The sequence below is a fragment of the Mixophyes fleayi genome, chromosome 5 (assembly GCF_038048845.1).
Source record: "Mixophyes fleayi isolate aMixFle1 chromosome 5, aMixFle1.hap1, whole genome shotgun sequence".
NCBI lineage: Eukaryota > Metazoa > Chordata > Amphibia > Anura > Limnodynastidae > Mixophyes > Mixophyes fleayi.
In genome coordinates, this window is record NC_134406.1 from 241,563,794 (window position 1) to 241,587,335 (window position 23,542).

The 23,542-nt window shown below is 39.4% G+C and overlaps 2 protein-coding genes across 2 annotated transcripts in view; one reads left to right on the forward strand and one right to left on the reverse strand.

The window, feature by feature from the left end:
• The window catches only part of LOC142159122 (carbonic anhydrase 13-like), a 33,181-nt gene extending 29,969 nt beyond the window's left edge, over positions 1 to 3,212 (forward strand). Inside the window, exon 7 of the mRNA XM_075213742.1 lies at positions 952 to 3,212. Within this exon, the coding sequence (XP_075069843.1) occupies positions 952 to 1,077 (126 nt within the window). The 3' untranslated portion in view covers positions 1,078 to 3,212. The remainder of the gene's footprint in view (positions 1 to 951) is intronic.
• Positions 3,213 to 4,737: 1,525 nt separating this feature from the next.
• Positions 4,738 to 16,008, reverse strand: LOC142157867 (carbonic anhydrase 1-like). Its single transcript, XM_075211397.1, has 7 exons — positions 15,920 to 16,008; positions 14,966 to 15,163; positions 11,882 to 12,000; positions 9,729 to 9,824; positions 8,646 to 8,708; positions 7,639 to 7,794; positions 4,738 to 4,972 (listed from the first exon to the last, which is right to left on the reverse strand). Exons 1-7 carry the CDS (start codon positions 15,954 to 15,956, stop codon positions 4,856 to 4,858), a joined length of 786 nt encoding a protein of 261 aa, XP_075067498.1. The 5' UTR covers positions 15,957 to 16,008; the 3' UTR covers positions 4,738 to 4,855.
• Positions 16,009 to 23,542: the final 7,534 nt, after the last annotated feature.

Consider the following 23,542-nt stretch of genomic DNA (forward strand, 5'->3'; position numbering starts at 1 on the left):
CCTCCCACACTCCAAAAACATACTAGTAGGTTAATTGGCTGCTATTAAATTGCCCTTAGTATCTCTTGGTTGTGTATGTTAGTGGATTTAGATTGTAAGCTCCAATGGGACAGGGACTGATGTGGGTGCGTTCTCTGTACAGCCCTGTGGAGTTAGTGGTGCTATATAAATAATGATGGTGATGATCCTACAGCCTACAATTTCATAGGAGGAATGGGGAGTGGACAGGGAGCGTATGCACATAACCAATGTACAGTAAGGGTGTGCCAAGCTTGAGCACACACACACAGAAGCACCCGATTCAAGCTTTGGGAATCAGTAAAGTACGTGTTTTTCTGTATCACTTGCACCAACTGCAGGTCAGATGTACTTGCCGATTGATAGTAATGAAGGTCGCCAATGCATAATATAAAACGTGTTTGCAAGCAGGAGCAACTGTAGAAATGCATTTTATGTACAGTAGACATTCATAACATCCTAATAAATGTATTTTATTGATTAAAAAATGAAAAAATTTTTTTAAAATGCTTTGATCTGAATGACTATATCGTTACTATGTATTGGACATATCCTGCAGTGTATTGTCTGTTAAAACAAATCAAAGTATTTATCAACAGACGTATTTTTAGAGTTACGTGCAAGGTTAAAAAAACTCACAATATGTTCGTTTTCTGTGCCTTAATGAATCAGACCCGTAATGTTTGCAACCTGATAATGGTGTACTGTCAATACAAAATAAAAATAGGCAATTTTATAAACATATATGTATGTAACATTAGGTGTATGTCTGGCAGTGTCTATATACCACTTCAATTTTACACAAAGAGAAAAGTTTATTAGTGTAATCTAATCCTTCTCCTTCCATCATAAGAGCTATAAAGGTTATACAGTAGCTTAGTACATCCTGCATTCATTTGTATCTAGCAAAAATAAAATGTTATTGTTTTTCAGCTATCCAAATTCCGCAGCCTCCTGAGCACCAGTGGAACAGATGGAGTTGAGTCGTGCTGCATGGCGTCCAACCACCGTCCTGTCCAGCCACTCAAAGGAAGGAAAGTCAGAGCATCATTCTCATAGTAACCTCCATTCCTTACCAATCCCTAGCAGGGAGAACTGCAAGGGACATTCCTTACAATGCTCCAGTACAGCATTGATGACGTTGTATATAATATAATGTTAATACACAGTTGTATTATGAAGACAAATACAAAAAAATTACATTTGGAATATGAGCATATAGTATGTATCTTCTTTCCCCTAGAATATTACTATAGATTGCATCAAGTGCTATAAGTAAATTATCCCCTTCCTCTGCCACAACTCTCTAAACTCCAGGCAGTGGCTCCTCTCCTAAACAGGAGCAAACGCAGGATTTGTAGAGGGGGGTTTCCACACCATGCCGCCAGTGGGCGTGACCAGCATGCATCATTGCGTGGCTATAATATTAGACAGTGCTTGGCTGCTCTAAAACTCTTCTTATCCCCATAATATACATGGGCAATACTGCATGCACTACTAGGGGCACGCAGCTCTCCCTTTTCAAGCAGAGCTGTGTGAAGCGGGGGCAGGTCCCAGCCACCTCAATTATACAGTGCCCCAGGCTTGGAGGGGGGTTTTCAGGGACTAGGAAACCCCCCTCGGTTTGCCTATGCTAAGTGCAGGGTCCCACTGAAGTGCATGGCCCTGTTCAGTGGTGCCCGTGGCATATCCAAATGCCAGGCCTGACCTACACGGATTTATGCTGATGGGTGCTTTGCATACGTGTGCAATTGCAACATACCATCAAGGGGTAAAACCAAAATGCACATCTTTGTTTATGGCCCCTTTAAGTACGTCAGACCAAAGTATATATATTTGGTATACTTATACTCAGTAGAATAAGCTGGTAAGTTTTTGGGGTTCCAATAATGACCTAACAGTAGCTTTGGGAAGAATTGTAGAGGGTGTACTTTTCCTTACTTTTGCAGATTGCCCCCTATATAAAAATATATTTATTCCGATATGCTTCCAAAGGAAGTCATGCACGTCCCAAAAAAGAAATATACAATTTGCCTGGATAGACTGAAAATTAAAAAAGCTATTCCCAGTGAAACCAGCACATCTCCAAATCATACAAATTGGTCATGAAAGTTTGAAAACTCTCCAGGCATTAAGCCTATAGAGAAAAATCCAATAATGTAACTGCGCACTCTGTACCATTAAACTTCAAAGAGACTGGTGGAAAATTGATTACATAAATTTATTAAACATTTATTAAAACTCATACACGATATATAAAAAATGTATAAAAAAAAAGCTCATGAACTCTAAAATTAAACTTCAACATAAATAAATATTACCAAAGCATGCAAGAATAATATATTATTGTGATCACATAAATTTAAGATAAAGTAACAACTTAAACCTTAATTAGTCAGTGGCCTGCTGACTCATCAATTCCATTAAAGATTCCATAAAAAAGAACCCACACTAAAATGGTCTAATGCTAAAAATTGATCCAAAATATACACAGTTCCACATCAAGTTTTGTTATATAACTTCCAAAGATAATCTTTACAATCAATTTGGACCCAATTTAGTATCAAAAAGACTGTCAATTTTATGTTAGATCCTCACAACTCCACTTGCAAACAGATGTCACAAAATTTATTGTCCAGACTTGTAATTCATTAGGGAGAATTTTTTCCCACATATATGCTCATAACAACATCAGGGAAGTTCAAATGATTCAAAGTTCTGACCAAGTGAAATTAAGTTCTTCATTAAGTGATTAATGTTGGAATGTTTGCAAATATATGTATGAATGTCTTGAGACTTGCGCTATGTGGTTCCACTATGGTTTCCTATAACATTCTACCACTAGATGGCAGTGAGAGGCCTAAGCACAATCTTTATTCCATTTTTTTCATAAATTATTCCTTCCTCATGTAGAAAGTGCTTTTATATCAACTTGAAAAAATACTTTTGACAACAGGTGTATTTAATTATTGCTACCAAATAAAATGTGCAGTTATGCAGAGGCATAAATGTATAAACTGAATTTCTCGACCTTTCTGTACTCATTAATGGCATCACCACATTTGAGCTTTCATAAGGAAACTGAGAAAGCAGATGTTTGCATTGTGTAATGTGAATATACATGTTCAGGAGATGTTTGTCTGCTTTTACGTTGCCATTGTAATACTGTCAGGTGGAAAGAAGATGACTTAATAAACCGCATGTATAGTCTTCCTATACAGATCTGTAGGTGTCTTGTGTTATTATTGTACAAACAGTTAATGATGCAGTCAATCAATGTCCTAAACTAATTCCAGATGTTCTGCTATGTACAATGTATTTGTATAAACTCTAAGTTGAAAACTTGGTGATTTGTTTAGAATAATATCTCAACTGAAAACAACACAGAGCGACAGTAACCCCTGCTTTCTGGTATACTTTTTGATTTAAATACCTGCCCAGCAAACTAGGAAAATATATTCATGGGTAGTTACAGGGCAGTTGCTTGTGGTGCTCATTCCAATTGTTGAAGATGTACCCCTCTTTATGCACCCTTCTAAATAATATAAAATGTAAACCACCCAATATGAACCAAGTTTACAATAGACAATATACGATATTGGGCACTTGGGCAGACTGACCAATAGAGGAAAATGTGGTTGACCATGAAAAAGACTTTATTCCATAACAGCCTGCAGAGTATACTGATTCATGGAATGGCTCATGACTATCTATTAATTCCAAATCTCACTAGTACCAAAGACTGAAGTTCTTTTGTTTTGGACACAAAGCATGTTGCATGTTGAGGACATGTTCCTTCTCCCAATATACCCAATCACAATACCCATGCCACTTTAACATACACCTCCGAACCTATGTTCAACTGAAAGTCATACATTTCTGTTGAGGTAAGGCCTACTGTCAAACATCACTCTCACTTCCCTCCTCTGGATTACTCTACCCATGGCTTTGGCCATCCTATCTAGTCCTCCTTGATCAGCATAACTCATCCCTACCCTATCTAATCCTGATGAAACTCCAGCAACTCATCCTACTCTATCTGATCCCCTTACTTATAACCAATTGTGCTGCCACTTGACACTCACTTCTGGACCCATGATCTTCCACTCAAGATGTCAGAAGTCCAAGCTTGTATGAAGAGCAACAATCTGCTCTTCCTAAATTATCAATTGAACCCCAAGTCACTAGCCTACCCTCTGTCGTTAACCAGAACAGCCTGACTCTTAATTAAGGTTGTGGGTTTGCCCTGCAGACAGCTGTACACATCTATAGCATGACATAGATGGTATCTACATGGCTGCAAGCACTGAGAAGACAGTGGTATCAGAAAAACCATGGGACATCCAGGGTCTCTGCAAATTCGAGATCTCAGAAATATGATTTCCAGTGGGGCCTTCAGGTCAACCACAAATAGGGTAGAGTAGTCTTGGTTGGTTGAAATCCAAGTCTCATTTGCAGATGAAATGGGGCAATTACACTGGGTAGTACTAATAAAAACAATTAGTAAGAATCTAAAGTCTCAAAATATTGACTATTATAACTCTTAAAGTCCAGCTATGAGCATGAGTTGAATTATATTTTCAAGCAGAGATACTTCAACTACTGTTAAACAAGCTGCTGAGTAGCAAGGCATGCTGGGACGTATAGACTGAAAGTTTAAGAGCACATAGCATCCACTGTAATTGCTATAAAATAACTGTCAAAGAAATTTACTTTTTGTTTTAATTTTTGTTTATTGGTTTATTTCCACAAAGAAGGTGTAACTGATAAAACAGCTGTAGCTTAATAGAATGCATTCTACGATTTTGTTTCTACCATGATTGCCAAACATGTTTTATCAGAAAGAAGCACGGACTTGTCTGTCCTTCAGTGGTTGAGGCGGACGATAATTGGTGAGGATTAGACTCTCTTTTTCCCCATCAGCAGAAGAGAGCAGGCTGCGAAACTTGTTCAGCTGCAAAAAAAATTGCTGATATTAGTATCACATGATGGAACAACTCCTACAGAAACTTGATATGATGCTGCATACAGTATAAATTCATCATTTGCATTTTCAGTAAGTTGAAATTTTATAGGTAGAAATGGAGACAAAATACTGTAGGTTGAGAGGATTTTTATATAGTGTGAGAAAAAGCTCCACTTGATCATTTTTATTATTTTTTTATTATTATATATGAGTAGTTGGAACTCTTGTATAAACAGCTTTGAAAGATATAATTATTGTTGACAGCTTCTGACGCCACTATTCGTAATAATAATGTATTTAACTACTACAGTAGAAAATATTATCACAAGAGAGTAACAAAGATATACTTCACATTTGTTCTTACACTAGTTTTGAACAATACTTACATCTTCTCTCCTTTATTTTTGTCTTAGTTCTTCAAATTTATCATGTTAAAGGTGCTTATTTACATGGTGATAAGATCTCTCGACCCAACCACTAAGTACCAGGATCTCTGTCAGATTTGGTCATCTATCTGTCTACACATATATGGTTAAACCTGAAAGATTTAGTCCTTGAGCTCTTGGGCTGATTGGTGGAATTGGACAGGGCACCATTAGAATAGTCAAATGATGACTGCAAGCAAGAAGTCACATTGGAGATCAGTAACCCACATATGGTCATGGGACACCTCAGTGAATACTTATATGTCACAGCTTTATATTTCACAGATAATATATATTTTATTTATAAAGTTCTAACATACTAAGCAGGATTTTATTAATAAAAGATTTATGGGATTAAACAAACAAATCTTGGTTAGAATACATGAACATATCTTGAGACAAATTGAGCGAGGGTCCTGTTTGCAAGAATTTACAGCCTAAGAGGTTATAAATGACATTTTCCACATAGGGAACATTGTAAATTGTACATAATTAACAGAGATCTCGATTACTTGTGCAGCATCTGCAACCTTACTTTGCAAAACTCTACCTGAAGGTACAACGATAGACACAGACTGGCACAGAGTTGCAATGGTTGGTTTGTGATAACTGGATAGAGATTGTGATATAATTGTGCTTTGCTACATTCAAACGGGCTGTAAAGAATCTCCACTGATGAAAATATTACTATAATTAATTAAAAGGCAAATGCCAGTCTCCCCTATTAGTTTAACTACAGTGGTCTGTTCCTTTGCTTAAAATGTTATTGAGACTTGGAGACTGTAGAACTCATTTAATTCTAATTATCATAAAGTAAATGACAGCACTTAATGCAAACAGAAAACAGTATTGGCTAATGCCTCAATTACATACAAAGATTTCCTTAGAAGATTAGCAACATAAGGAAACATATGTATTCATATTAGCGATGTTCAGCGTATGATTAGACCATAAATCAGAATTGGCCCATGGGGCTACCATATGAATGTTATGATATGTCATTTTTCCTGAATTGAAGTTGCTGATTTGTATTTGTTTTCATATTTTCATATTTTATATGTTCAAATGTCCAAATCATTAAAAAAAAAATCATAGCAATTGTTATTTTGTGAGCTAGGTTGGGGATGTTGTGATTTTTTGTTCCCATCTTATGTTTTGTTATTTTGTATATTTTCTTGGAATATTCTCAAAAATACACAATGTAAACAACAATCATAGCAACCAATCAGACATTTCATTATTTAAGTTGCACTAGACAGGTGAATATTTGTACACTTATATAATGTTAGTAAATAGCCATCCTCAAACTCCCAATCCATTATCATATACACATGGTAATAGCTACGTCATACCTCCCAACTGTCCCAATTTAGGTGGACAGTCCCTATTTGAAGGCTCTATCCCGCTATTCTGATCGGGACAGTCTTGTCTTGCGGGTCAGGAAGCTGGGATGTATTTCTAGTAGAACAACAGTGACTGGGTGCCAATTATGTGCACAGAAATGCATGGGCTTTGGAGGGAAGGGGAGGGGGGAAAGGGCAGCCTAATGCTTCAATAGCGCTAAGCAAGCCCCAGGAGGTGTGGTCATGCTGCTATTGCATCATGGCCACACCCCTTCCCGATTCACACACATATCAACTTAAAAATTTCAGTGTACGAATAAGCTATCAAGTATTTGTGTGCTACATGAAAAAACAGTCAGTATTTAACTTATGTGCAAAACAGAAAACAAATTTTCATCCCTTGCATTGTAACATGGTTTTGTCCAGGAGACTTAAATAAGAAGTTTCTTAATTTAAATTTCTTAATGAATCAGGCCCTTTCTCTGGAAAAGAGAAGAAAGGATTGTAAGGATAACATTTTGGCGACAACCAGCCCATTTGCAGTAGTAAGATTTTCACCGTAAAGTCTAGTTGCAAGGCAGTTTTGAACAAATTTAACATTAATTGTTCAATCAAATTAGAGTGTACTCAGCTCTCATTTATGTAACCTGCAAATCCCTGTAACATTCATTTCATGTGATAATTCAGAACCAATGTACTTCAAGCTGACAGATGTTCTATAACTTGATAATGTCACAGAATGTTCTCAGGAGTAGAGTGAACATGATCATTTCATCTACCAACGTTTATATCAGTTTGTGTAATGATGCGCTAAGGCATGGCGCTTGTTTCAGACAATAAAACCACAGCTTTTTAGCACCTTTATACATTTCTTTACTAGCATTACCTGTTCAGGGCTGGCACTTATTGGCTCTCTGAATATAATCCAGGTGACACATTCCAGCAGGGGCGGGTGAGTCAAGGAACCAATGTAGGTCCAGTAGTCTTTTGATGCCGGGAGTAGGGTTGAAGGATCAAAGTTGGTAAATGCTGCTTGTTTACCCTAAAAGAAAATGAGGAGATTCTAGTGATATATTGTTTAAAATATAGTAACTGCACTTATCAAGCTATGCTGACACAAACCAGTACTTTGCTAAAAATATGGTACAAATTTGTGCACAAAGTGGGTGCTAATTAATTGAGTTTTGGGTGGGATTCCATAAATTAAATATAAATGCAGATTACTACTCATCTGAGGACTGACAATATACACTCAATCCAAAGGGTCTCCCAATATCTGCCGTGGTCAAGGGAGGCTTCCGTACAGGAGCTAGGAGAGAATCCATAGACCACGGCAGGCATTGGGAGACCCTCCACACCCCTGTATAGGCAGCATTTGTTTCATATCTATGGTACAGCATGGTGGCTTAGTGGTTAGCACTTCTGCCTCACAGCACTGGGTTCATGAGTTCAATTCCCGACCATGGCCTTATCTGCATGGAGTTTGTATGTTCTCCCTGTGTTTGTGTGGATTTCCTGCAGGTGCTCCGGTTTCCTCCCACACACCAAAAAATATACTAGTAGGTTAATTAGCTGCAATTAAATTGACCTTCGTCTCTCTCTGTGTGTGGGTATGTAGGGGATTTAGGCTGTAATCTCCAACGGGGCAGGGACTGTGAGTGAGTTCTTCTCTGTACAGTGCTGCGGGATTATTGGTGCTATATAAATTGCTGATGAACAACAACAGTTCCTGGCAGAGGGGAGGAGAGGATCCCCTGACTGCATCAGACGGGGGACCCGTAGGATTTTGTAGATTTCCAGACCCCAGATAAGTAATATATGGTATTTATGTTTAACTTTTTTCAGTTTTAGTTGGATCTTTTAACAGCAGCATCCGGACGATATGTTACTCACCTTTGTTTTAATGAGGCTTAAAGCTTCCACCACTTTCTGCAGCCCTGAATGTGCATTGCCAACCTACAATTAATTAAATAAGTACAGTAATAAATGAGATTGTCACCTTTCTGTTATTTCTTGAAAGATACTGAGATGCTATTAATGTGGTTTCCAACCTTTGTGGTGCTGTGATTGTTCATAATGATCTGTAACTACAGGTTCTTTGTAAATGGGGACAGGTTGACACATTTGAGGAACAAGAGCAAAACTAGCTAAAAGCCTGGACAAAACCTTGCCCTTAGCCATTTCGTTAACATAGCGTGTTCATCAATGTTCCTCAAAGCTTCCCTACAGCATAGTGTACTGAGTACTTAATGAGCATTCTGATAGAAGTCATACCCATTATGTAGGCCTTGCGGTTACACATTTTCTGATATATTAGCATCAATAAAATTTTTTATGACACCCCAATTTTAAATTATTTTAAAAATAAATCCAGTATTATGAATAAATATACTATAATGATATATGTATATTTGAAAAAAAAAATGAATAGCTAACATTACAAGTTTACAATATTACATATACAATATCCATTGCATACATTAAACATATGTTAAGAGTTATTACCAGTCACCTCTGAATACTTGTGAAGCGGCTTGAAAACATGTCTTGGCACACTGGCTCAGGACCACTATGTTATTACATATTTTACAGAAACCTAAAGCAGGTTGGGTACAAAATCTTGACAAGTTGGCAGTTATCCTGTCGACATAAAAGTGTTGGCAGGCGAAATGCCGATACTTCCATTCTGGTGACAGTGTGATTGTGGATATTAATAATATCAAGTCACACTGCTGAAATGAAAAGAGCTATGCCGACAGGTCTGTGTGCTATACAGCCGCTGGACCCGCAATTAGCACAGGGTTTCTTTCTATAACTGTTTTGTTCGGCTAAATAGCAATCGTACCCTACAATATGCAATCAACCACTAATTATGTTAATCCCAGTGCAAATTAATTAAATAATTAAAGCTTTCCATCAGTAATAAATGCGATTGTGATATTCAGGACATAGATATGAATCCTGTTTTTTACGAACCTTCAGGAATACAGTCAGTATAGCGCATCCATCAAGATTTTTAGAGGCTTCAGCAAAACTGGAGTATTTCTCGGAGTTCCAGTGAACAAAATGCAACTATGGGAAACGTTTTAAAACATATATTAACAACTAAAACCGATTTTGTGATGTAAATTGTTGATTTATATTCAAAATGTATAGTATCAATTGATTTGCTAACTTTCAAAGCAAAATTATATGCATCATAATTGAAGATAAAATAATATTAAAATAATAACAATAATAATAATAATAATAATTAGATTGTACGCTCCTCTGAGCAGGGCCATCTCTCCTCCTGTTTCCACCACTTCTAACTCTGCTCTCCAGCTACTTAGCCCTCCTCCTCGAGGGTCCTCCACCCCACATCCACTCTCGCTCCCTCCTCCCCCCTGGGGGTCTCCCTGTCTTCCGCGCCCTCCTTCTTGGGCCCCATCGTTTGCGGATCCTCCCTCCCCCTTCCCCGCCCTCTCTAGCTGTGCATTGAGCTTACTGAGTTGCTGTGTTTACTGTACTGTGCTGTCTCCCATTGTATTGTAATTTTGTTTGTCTCTGTACGGCGCTGCGGATGCCTTGTGGCGCCTTATAAATAAATATTAATAATAATAATAATAATAATAATAATAATTCTAAAGTGTCTCGGCATGGCAAAATAAGTTATAGAAAGCTGATATTATTATTGAGGTGGATCTGTTGCCTACAAACAATGGATACTATAATTTTTTATGGGCTGAACCAATAAGCATGAAAATGCAGCCTATCAATCCACTAGTTCTAGTAAATTGATAGGCTGAATATATTTTCAGTAGGCGATAGGTATACTTTGCTTTTTTTTCACAATTGCTATATATATATAACTTGATAATAATAATAATAATAATAATAATAATAATTAACAACACATAATAGTTTAGCCACTTTGGGCACAGTTCCATTGGCATTTCTTGAACTTTCGATTTTTTAAGGAAAGTAAGGCAAAAAATGAGTAATTATTTTCCTGGACATACCCCTGTTTCTTTTCTGAACCCCTTTATATTTTAATAAAAAATGAATGAGAAAAAAATAAAACATTAATAAGTAAAGATAACATAAAAGAAATATTAAACGTAACAATAAGGAACCATGTAGTGTTAAAAGAACATTTTAAAATATTTTAAAATATTTACACATTCATAAATGAATCCAGAATGTGGCTGCTTTTAAAGACTTGTTAAGAAAAATATATTTTAGGGAGAACCCTTCATTCAATGGAATTCAGTTTACAGTTAAATTTTACGTGAGGCATTTCATATAATGTTATATTGAATATGCAATAAATAAATTGTAAAATAGTTATAATGCTGTAAAATATAAACAATCTAAGTAAAAATTTAAATAAATAAAAATATTCAAACATCATTTGCTAAAAAGTGCTGATCAACACGTTTTATTTTGGCCAGCTGCAAACTAGTTCCTTTGAACTTAGAAATTGGTGTATTATGTAATTGATGTGTTGTTGTTATGTTTTATGTGTCATTTATTAGATTTTATTCTTCACACAAACTCAAATGTTAACAAAGAGAAACATTTTAGGAAAAATATTTTTTTTTATAAATTTATATTACAAGCATCATTGGTGAGAGTAAATAGAGTTGAAGATTGCTTATATTTTTATTTTTAGTATGTGACATCCCACTGCAGTTTAGAATTTTCCAAGCAATTGCACTATATTAAATGAAGCTTCTAACAAATGCTTGAAACAATAAACACTATAATAAAGAAAAAAAGTTTCACCATAATTTCTTTAATAAAATGGAATATTGCTTTTTTTTATTTCTCTTAAGTGCAGGGGCATTAGAGGTAATAAAGATTTCAACTTCATTATGTCTTTTTCATAGAAGCAATTTCAATCAAGGCAACTGCGAATATAAACTGGGACTTCCCAACATCATGGTACAAGTATGACAGATGTAGTCTTGTTGTTAAAATTTTTATTAGACTTCACAATAAAACTGTTTGTATTGTTGGAAACTACCAATATCCCTGTTCTGATAATGTACAAACAGTAGAAATGGAATCACGCAGGAAGATAAAGGAAGAAGGTCAAGAGATTCTAAAAATAGTTTAAAAAAACACAAGACTCAATAATCAGTTACCTCTGCTGCATATGGCTTCCCATCCACTGTGTGTTCTGACCCAAAGTCGTTGGAAGGTCCCCAGTGGAAGTGGAACTGGTTCAAGCGGTAACTTGCTTGAAGTGGGCCTGCTTTTACCACTGAAAACAACATGTAGATTCTTTAGGTCAGGGTTGTCCAACCCGCGGACCGCGGGCCGCATGCGGCCCAGCACGCCTGTAAATGTGGCCCAGAAGGAGTTTTGGATGTGGCAAGGGGGCAGCACTGTTAATGGAAAAAAAAAATCCTGCAAAAAAAAGAAAAGAAAATACTTACCTTGCGGTCACGTCAGCTGGTACTCCGGCTCCCTCCCTTGTCTCCTCATCCGTGCGGCACTCGCAGTGAATGTCGGGCGTGATGTCATCACGCCCAACATCCATTGCGGAGCGCAGCACAGAGGAATCACCCGCGCGAGAAGAACAATCAGCAGCACAGAATTGGAGAAAAAGAAGAGAAGAGGACAGGAGAACAAGCCGATTAAAAGGTAAGTTAAGGCGGATTTTTTTTATTATTTCAAGGGACGCTGACCAGTGAATAAAAGTCACCTGGTCCTGGAGCATCATGGACCTTATCTCCCTGCTACATACTTCTACTTGTAATACTAATGGGGCATTATATATTATTCTCTTTGGCCCATTATAAGTTGTTATCCCTTAACTAACATAGTGGTGTAAATAGCAAAACAGGTCACAATTTGGGGTCACAGTGATGTATATGTCAGGTACCGCAGGCCTGGTCAGGGCACCCTGATATACAATGCCTGGCTTAAATGCACTTTATTGATATTGCATCGAAACAATACAAAAAGTGATTATAGTATAATAACTAGAGAGGATTTTTTGAATAGGGCGATTGAAAGGTAAGTATAGGGGGATTTTAAAAATAAGTGATTTTATATATATATATATATATATATATATATATATATATATCACTTTTTTTCTCATATATATATGTTAACTATGTTTTCTATGGTTTTTTGGATGATCAGCTATCGTTATTGTTAGTGTATCTTATGTGCGGCCCAAACCAACTCATCGTCTTCCAATGTGGCCCAGGGAAGCTAAAAGGTTGGACACCCCTGCTTTAGGTGATCATTTGTAGCAATGATAAATTACAGAATTGCCTATATAACCATTGACAGGCATGGGTTTCTATATTTTTTTCCTCTTATGTCACTTTGCTGTTCTTCTAACCCACCTCCTCCACTGCGGTAGCTTTCCATTATTCCAGTCCCCACTGCATTCTATGGAACTTAAGCTGAGTTGACCATACGCCTGTTGGCTTAGCGTAAAACACACAAATGTGTACTGTGCATGCCCACAAGGAAAAGTGTACGCCTACGTCCCTATGCAGATTTAGTACTTGCTTCTCCTTATGATTAGAGAGGCAGAATAAGAGTGGGAAGGGCTATGCAAATGCAGACCGAGAATGGTAAGGAAGTTTATGCATAATTGCAATCTAAGGCAGACCCCGAACAGAGACACAGTACAACTGTCAGTAATCGTATCACATGTGGGTGCCTTAGAGCTGGTGCAAATAAACACTAATGATTGGCTGACTGTGGATTCCCCTCTGAAGCTTTCTTCATTGATCATGCCTATATTACATGGCTCTGAGGACATATTTAAAATACATCTTTTATACTTTCATTCGTACCCAAGAATGAAAATTATACCTGCTCTACTATAAAGCTTTTTTTCAATTATTTAAATGAAACCTAACATTGAATGTTTTTTTTGCTATCAAAACAAATGTTAAAAACCTTTTCTTGTGCTTATAAACTGGTTGGATGTAAGTGTATCTGGGTATAAGTACGCCTGGTGTAATCCTGATGCATACGCTATTGGGGCAGAGCTGGATGCATCGGCGTAAATACACTATTTTAACGTGCTGCTTTTTAGAGCTTAATTTTTTTATGCAAATGAGCAATGAGTCCTTATGTCATTGACGTGCGATCTGATGCACTTCAAGGGCTGCATATTACGCTAAATTTTAAAAGCCCAAACCAACCTGATCCCAAAATGCCCCACACATGTTTCAATATTCCATCACATGACACTCAGACCTCCCAATTGCTCTAAAATAGCCCCACATGCCCTCTGACCCCTACTTGCATAAAAATACTCCAGATGTACCCCAAATCTCCATCACATGCAACTCAGGCTTCCTAACATGCCACTCAAACCTCCTCATATGCCTCTCAGACCTCCTCATATGCCCCTCAGCCCTCCTTATGTGCCCCTCAAACCTCCTCATATGCCCCTCAGCCCTCCTTATGTGCCCCTCAAACCTGCTCATATGCCCCTCAGACCTCCACATATGCCCTTCAGGCTCCCTCGTGTGCCCCTCAGACCTCCTAATGTGCCTCTCAGACCTCCCCATATGACTCTCAGCCCTCCTCATGTGCCCTTCAGACCTATCCACATGCCTCTCACACATCCCCCATTCAGTGGATATCTACTGAAACTATTTCTACCGATCTGCCTCTTATTCACCTCTCACTGCCTTTCTGCATTTCTTTTCTTTTTACAGCATGCTCAAATCGCTGACCCTTATTATGCACTTTTTCTCTGGAATATCTTCCATTTCTTCATTAATACCTGCTTTTACTATATACCTGTGGCTCACCTCTCCTCTTCATTCTTTCTGCTCCTACCCTCTCATTTCCTGCTTTTTTGACTATGTGGTCTTGGTGAAGCTCTTGTGTGCCAGGAATCCCTGCAGAGGAAGGTGGTAGAGCACACCGACTGCACTCCTTCCTCTTCTTCCACTGTGCTGTGTGAGTCTGTGACTTCCCTGCACTGTGCAGAGGAGGTCACTTGAGGCAGAAGTGGGCCGGGGGCCGCAGGTGAAGGCTCGGGTGGGCCGCTGTTCATCTTTTGCCCACCACTGCCTTATTCATAAATAAATTCTTGGAAATTAGCAACCAATCAGATTCTAGCTATCATTTATCTAGTGCAGTGTAGGAAATGATAGCTGGAATCTGATTGGTTGCTATAGGCAACATCCCTCCTCTTCCTATTTAGTAATTATACCCCGATGACTCACTGTGACCATATTTACCTGAGATTTCCTCGGTGTCTTCAGAAATTACATGAAATGAATGTCCAATGTTGACAATAGATTTAATAGAAGATGGGTTGTAGTTTATGCTAAGAGACTTCAGTGACTCATCATGCTTTGCTTCCTGGGTTTTGATGTCAATTGGAGATTGGTAATCCCCTTGCGCAATGGGATAACTCTTGTGCCACTGATCAGGTCCTAAAACAAATAACATATGAATGGTGAATAAACACCTATCCTATTTTTGTTACTATAACATTTAGTAGTATAGTGCATGAAACAGAAGAACAGCTTTCAGTGAGAGACACTTACATTTATAAATGTATACCTGGAGCAAGGAAAATGAGGGAAACTTTTGCTGCACCAAATATAGACGTGGCCAACATTAATAGTAATTTTGCACAACCAATGTAATATATGAAGATTTGTCACTAATCAAATACATTAAGGACCGATCTGGCCAGTATTCTGACCAGCAATTTACAATACAGTGAGCTTTCTAGTGACTATTTTGCAATAAGGAGAATATTCCAGAGACCAACATACAATACAGAAATAATTCTAGTGACTAATATACAAAACACAAAGCATACCTGTACTACTGCCAACTATACAATGCTCACCTTATTCTGGTGACCTCTATACAATACAGATCTCTACAGCACTGGTAGCTATACATTGCCGAGCCCCCAAACCTATGATGACAATAGAATGCAGACCCAAGTCCTCTGATAGCAATACAATGGAGACATCCCAAGTCTCTGGCGACAAAACCATGCAGGACACCCAAAATCTTTGGTGATAATGCAATACCTTCAGTCCTGTGCTTTCACTCTGTAATACACCACTTCAGCTGTGTCAGCAATTCATCATAGTCACTACTAGTCACTACTCACTAGATGGCTCCCATAACTCTGCTGGACAGATCCAGCCTTCAGGAAGAGTGACACTTACCATTATGTGCCTCGTAACCCCAGGTTGAGCTGCTCATGGCTACAGATTGTACGCAACTAATTCTTCCTTTGACTGCAACAGTGTGTCTTACACTCTTTACTGCCTCAGTTTATATAGAGACACCACTGGCAGTTTATAACCTGGTTTATGTGACTTGCTTCATGTGCATATGACACAAGGACAATAAAAGTTTATCATGACAGCATGCAGCCTAGACAAACTGATGCCATTCCCTCATAAATGTATGAAGTGGTGCCACAGAGAACTATTGGACACTTTATTACTGTATGTTTATCCTTCTTGGGTGCTGATTCATGGTCACAAGGGCATAACGTTTAAATGGGCCTATTGTGAGCAATAGAATTTTTTGAATGGACTATCTTTCCTCCACCTTTCTTACAGTTGATGAATTCAATTTAGTTTCCAATACAAACAGACCTGTTTACTATTAAGTGGCAATAGGGCCGATTTCCTATCACCACTGATCGCAGCGATTGCCTCAGTTTACTAAGAAAATATCGCAATAGCAGTTGAATGATACTCAGCTGCCTTGCGATTGTCACAGGTTAGTTAGAACTGAAGGTTTACCTGCTGGTATTAGCTCTAACACGCCTCTGGTTTTTGCCAGGGACCCCGCAAGGGAGTTTGGGGTGCGCTGCAAGAGTCTCCCAGTTAGCCACCAGCGAAGTAGTAGGTGATCAAACAGGAGATGTATGCAACCAAAGGGAGATCCAAAAGCTGAGTCAGGCAAAACCAAGCCAAAATCCAGGAAGTCAGGCAGTGGCGGATCCAGGGGGGGCGATCGGGGCAATCGCCCCCCTAGCAGGGGCTTGCTGCCGGCGGCTGCACACTATGTGCAGGTCCGCTCAGCAGTGACAATGTGCTGCCCGGCTGCTCTGATTGTGTTTTAAACACAATCAGAGCAGCCAGGCAGCACATTGTCACTGCCGAGCGGACCTGCACATACTGTGCAGCCGCCGGCAGCCTTAAAAGGCAGAAAGGGGGCGGGGCCTAAATCCCCCCCCCCTAAATCGCCCGGGGCAGAAAATCTTTCTAGATCCGCCCCTGAAGTCAGGCAGGATGCTAAGAAGCAAACGGGAGTACTGGAGCATATGGAGACCTGGATACTCTGGTACCTTAATGGTGCCAGAGTCAACTTTAAATAGTGCATGGTGACTCCTGATTGGTGGCTGTGGAATCGGTGGTCAGGAACAGTTGACCGCCGACAGGAAGAGGGACCAAGCGTCTCCGTTGCCTAGCAACAGAGACGTGATCATACTGCGCATGCACCCATGCTGCTGGGCGCGGAGAACAGGAAGAAGCGTCCCGTTGCCTAGCAATGGGACGCGCTAGCAGGGAAAATACGGCAGCCGTCCCTGGCACCTACTATGCGTGAGGAGACTGCGCCTGACAGCGATATTCTTACCTCTTTGTCAACCAGTCTTGGGTCCATCTACAGACTGAAGCCCGGACTTTGGAGCCGCTCAGACTAGACAAAAAACGCTTTATTTAAATAAATTGCCACTGGTACTACCTGTGTCCTTGTTAAATAAGCACAGGAACGCTTTCACTGGAGAAACCTGGCTAAAAGTTTCTCGGTCTACCCAAAGAGACAGCCGGCAATTACCCTTTGATAGAGAGAAGATGTTTTCTCCCTTTCATAAATAGGCCACTTAATGTTTTGTTGATGTCATTATATCTCCTGGGTGGAAAGAATAGTTCTTATCGCATCCCTCAATAATAAAATAAATTAGTTCCATATATCTATCTAGGTTAGATGTAGTGAACCTGTGGTAGTTGACAGATCTACTAGTCCATTAGCTTTTTGTTAATTTGGTGCTATAAGTGTTTAGTTCCTTTAACTGGTAATTTAAAATAAATTATCTTAATAACAATACACAATTTAATTTTTTTGATGTTTAGTAACCCAGTCATTGAAATAACACTGTAGCAAGTAACTATTCAGTTAGACTGCAGACTCTAGATCCTTGACTACAAGATGTTTTATCAACAGGGAAAATATGAAATATTTCTTAGATGATATTGTTTTCAGTTTTGTTATGACTAGGGTCATCAGTTAGAGAGTGTATCCACCCAAAAATAATGTCTAGGTTTCATCCCTCTGTACTCCGAGGGATATATTTACTAAACTGCGGATTTGAAAAAGTGAAGATGTTGCCTATAGCAACCAGATTCTAGTTATCATTTATTTAGTACAGTCTACAAAATGACAGCTAGAATTTGATTGGTTGCTATAGGCAACATCTCCACATTTTCAAACCCGCAGCTTAGTAAATCTAGCCCCAAATGTCTGATCTTTGGAGGTTCCATACCATAAACCCTTACATTTTGAGAGTACCCCTTGCCCTCCTCTGACACTGCACAGATCCTTTTTCTAAATTGACAATAAAAGGAAGAAGAGGTTGCAAACAGCACTCTGTTAGTTTCTATCACTGGTGGTGATTGCACAGAGTTGTTCATGCTCATCTTCTGAAATAATTTGTGCTGCTGTGATCATTCTGATGATCTGATTGGCTACAGGGTGTTCTATTGTAACCACTTCAATACTTATAAGTAGGAGATGAAGATTTGAAAGTTGCTAACAAAAAATTTACTCAGAATCTTGTCAAATACACGTGGAAAGAAAACAGACAACATAGGCCCTGCTCTGTGGTCCACACTGGCAATGTCCCAATTTAACAGTGATCACACACTCCTTCCACTTACTGCACATTTGTATTATGTTAGTAAGTAAATCCCCATGTTTCCTTTGTTTTCACAATTGCTTTCAAGAAATAAAATGTTTGAGATAACAGTTTAAGCAAAGTATCTGCTACCTGCTGCCATACTGTATGTCACTGATGTCCATGGATACCTAATTAGAAGAGTGGGATTATACCAGAAATGTCATTTCGGAGTATCAATATAAATACATTAAATTGAAAATGGGAATAATTTACCACAGGAAAGTATATTGCAAAATGGGGAATCTCTACATAAGGTTGCATATGGTTTCCTGCTGTCTGATAAACGACTGGCTATTCACAAAGCATTTAGAAGAAAAACATTACAACGCAGGATAAAGTATGACTGTTGTATGCGCTTTTTTTCTTCTATTTGATCCTTCTAAGGCGGGTTACTCACAGGTGTCAGGAAAACGTTGGAGTTTGACATGCAGTGGTAACTAGCACTTGCACTATCAGTCTGGGTGGGGTCTGACTCCAAAGTGTTCACTCAGGTAAATTGACCTGGGAGCATCCTAAAAAATACCACAATGCCGCAAATATTCCCGACCGCAGGAGTGATTATGGGTTCACTGGAGCAGTTGGGTTCTATTCCCATACATGCTTTTACTAGTGTTCAAAACCGTTTTTACACTTTCCATCATGTTCCTTTTCACCTGGACCTCTGATCCCACAAAAATAGGTACAGGGTGATTTTGCGGGGTTGTGGGTGTACATAAATGTGTGTTCATGGGGGACAACTAGGAGCACTTGTGCATAAAGAAAGGCGCTGCTGTCCACATTCTGTTGTTGGCAAATGACTTTTATACACAGTGCAAGTTTCAGGCAGAGTCTGTAGTTCTCATAGAGCAATAAGTGTACATGGAGATAAATCTCTTTGTACTGTACTATACTATGCATAGTGGCTTTAATTTTTGGTTGTGGAGGTGTGTTTCCTGCATTGGGTGTACATAGATAAGCTCTCTATTAGCTGGTAATTAAATCAGTTATTGCATACTTGCCAACTTTTCCTTGTTGGCTTCTGGAAGATACCGGAGGAGGTAGACGTGTGGGGCGTGGCTTGATGAATCACATAATTTTGGCCTCGCCCCCTAAACGATTGTCCCAATTTTGGCCAATTACAGCAAGGTGCGGGGCTAAGATGACATGATATCTGCGTCATTAAGCCCACCCAACTTATCTATTGGGGGGGCGAGAGCTGGGAGGTTGTCCTCCCAGAAATGCTGGAGTAGACAACTATGCGTTAAAGAAAAGCAGCTAATGAATCTCTAGAGACTGAAGTGTCTTTTACATTTCTGTCTCAATTACTGAAGTCATGTTGTCTTACCTGTCAGTCTTTGATTAAATCTTGGTCTCCATGAAAATGGCCACCTCTATAGGCATCAATACATGGACATAGGACACAATTTATGAACTGTGTCATCAAGCCACAGATGGCGAAGCCAACCACGTCTTGTACTGGCTCAGCACCAGGGAGAATGTCAGGCTCTTCAGGGAGTGAGGGAGATCACCCCTATTTCAGTGAGTCTCCATTCAGGGAGAGTTGGCAAGTATGAGTAATTGTCGCAATTCAACCAAAAAATATTGCAGAGAAAGTGGAATCATACTGGCCCGCAGCAGTTAAGGTTAACATATCGCTATGTTTGCCAGTCTTTACATATGTGCACATGGGTGACCTGGTTTGTAAGTTCCCCGTTGATTCAAAATATTGATAATATTTATTTAAAAACTAAAATAAAACCTTTATACATTAAAAAATGGGCTTTTCAAATAATAAAACATGTAAATGGTTTTATTCTGCTATTGCTACAGAACAGGTATATCGCCGGTACAGGTACCAACACTTCCCCGTGCCAGCGAATCTTACCCACCGCAGAGTTATCGCCAATGATAACAATGCTGGCAATGACTCTTCTAATATATTGGGTAATGCGATAACAAGCACCATATCCAGCAAAAACACCCATTTTTCTCAGCAATGCCCAGAGTAAGAGAGACCTGTTTTTTAATTTTAAAAAATAAAATAAATGCAGATTTGCTCTTAAGCAACACTGCAGAAAGTATTTCTACTCTTCCACAAATCTTACATCATGCAGGACTTGTAAAGACATTAGTGATAAAACAAACTTTATTCCAATGCACTCTTAACCTTACATTTTACTATGCAATCTTACCATATGTGGCAATATATTACTGGCACATGGTAGAGCATTGCCTCTGTTTATTGGCATATTCACATTAAAATTGTATATACAAAGGGTAAAAATGCAATCAAGCCACTCAGTCTGTAAGATTACATGCCTGTGTAGGTTTTTTTTTCAACTTTCTAAAACAATAAAATGGATGAAGATAACTATAAAATTGAGTTAAAAATACTGTTTATGCTTGTTAAACAGCACTATGATCTAAGGTTGGGTTTTTGTAACTTGTTGCTAACACAACAGAAAAAATAGGTCCCTATACCATTTCATCAGATCCCCTTGATCATTTTTTCACCTTCTATTAAACTAGTTATTATTGATATTTATATATTAAACCTAATTTCCTGTTATACTTTAATAATATATAGATTAACTTACAGCCCACAGTAGCATTATTAAAAGTGAAATAATTTAACACTGAGCCATGTCTTGAAGTTGATTCTCAGATTTAACTTGTGCTGTAATTTGTCATGATTCTGTCACCCGCCGCTCTCCCACGGCTGCTACCCGGTAACCTTAGCATCTACTCATTTCCTGATTCCCCGCTTTCTCCCTCGGCTGACAGGTCGGCAACAGCTCTGCGCATGTGCGAATGATCGTCTCACCTGTTCTCCCTGTCCCACTCACCCATTGGATGCCTTTCATTTATAAGGTCCCTCCCAGCACCTCTTAGTGCTGGTTCTTCTTGTGAGACTCCTGACCTGGAAGCAGCTCATGGACCTCTGCTTGGATCTTAGCACTCCTAGCCTGCTGCCATGGATCATTGTTTACCTGCTCCACTTACCCGTGGTAACTCCTGCAGATCACCGTTATCTTCTCTTTAAGTGTGCTGTCGTGGATCACCTATTACCTGCTCCACTCCTTAGTGGTAACTACTGCAGATCACTGTTATCTTCTCTTTAAGTGGGCTGTCGTGGATCACCTATTACCTGCTCCATTCCTTAGTGGTAACTACTGCAGATCACCGTTCTCATCTCTCCAAGGGTGCTGTCGTGGATCACCTATTACCTGCTCCATTCTTTAGTGGTAACTACTGCGGATCACCGTTCTCATCTCTCCAAGGGTGCTGTCGTGGATCACCTATTACCTGCTTCATTCCTTAGTGGTAACTACTGCAGATCACCGTTCTCATCTCTCCAAGGGTGCTGTCGTGGATCACCTATTACCTGCTCCATTCCTTAGTGGTAACTACTGCAGATCACCGTTCTCATCTCTCCAAGGGTGCTGTCGTGGATCACCTATTACCTGCTCCACTCCTTAGTGGTAACTACTGCAGATCACCGTTCTCATCTCTCCAAGTGTGCTGTCGTGGATCACCTATTACCTGCTCCATTCCTTAGTGGTAACTACTGCAGATCACCGTTCTCATCGCTCCAAGTATGCTGCTGCAGATTATCGCTTACCGGCTCCACTTATGTAGTGGTAACAACCACAGATCATCTCATCTATCTCTCTATGAACTATCGCAGAGCATCGCCTGGTACTCTCACGCAGTAGAGGCTACCTAGTACCTTCTCTGTACTCGGTTCTCTATCACTGCTCACTGGGAACTCCCCTGGAGGGTCACGACCTGCATGGTGGAAGCTGCAAAGCCCAAATTCACTTGCGGAAATCCCTGGTGAAAACCTTCCGCTTTGTTAGATTCCACGCTTCTGGGTGAAGTACCGCCAATCCCAGCTGAGACCAGAAGGATCCCACTCATCCTAGTGAATCCTGACAGATTCCCAGGATTTAGGGATATATCAGAGTGTCCAGAGTGCCTCTATTTATTAACAATAAAGCTACACATTCCACCACACCACAAGTCTATGTACAACATGTTAACAGTACCGGACCTAGTTGTACACACAATTATATACATACATCACTAGGAGAGACAGTGGCCTGAGTAATAGTGATCCACTTGTCACAATTAAAGCCCAGAATATCCTTAAGTCCCACTACTAGCTGTGGCAGAATTTCAGCCCAGGTATCACCCTGCTTTAGGTGGCTCCACACCAGTGCTAATACCTGCAGACAGGTACATACCATATTTGCAATGGGATCAGCAATTTCAAGTTCCTCTTCCTGTAGAAAAGTCCAATCAAGCAGGGTCTGCTAGTCCCAGCCAGTCCTATCTCCAACATCCTCCCCTGATGTGTGCCAGTCAGGTCCAGAACTAGCACTAGGCAAAGTAGATGGCTGTCTAGAGCCCAAGGTTTTGGGGATGCCTAAAACATTGAGTGAATGACATAGTGGCACTCATGCAGTGTTTTTATCCTTCCTGTTCTGCACCGAGTGGTGGCTTAAAGTAACTGTTGGCAAATTGAGGCAGTGATGGGGTGGCATAGGCCAGGAGTGTACACTTCCGTGGCCAATACTGGCACTGACTGGCCTGAGTCAACACAAACCATTTCATTACCCAGTCAATCTCTCCAACTACTGCCCTATTTCTAGCCTCTTCTTTGCTTTCATACTACTTGAAAGACTTGTGTACAACCACCCATCTAGTTTTCTCTCCTTTCCCTCCATTTTTGACTCTCTGCAAACGGGTTTCCATCGCCAACATTCTGAGACTGTCATCAGAAAAAGTTATCAACGATCAAAGTCTAGGGGGTATATTTACTATTTGCTGGTTCCGTAGAACTGCTGATTCCTGATACTTTGACGGCATTTTTTATAATGGCACTTTTAATAAA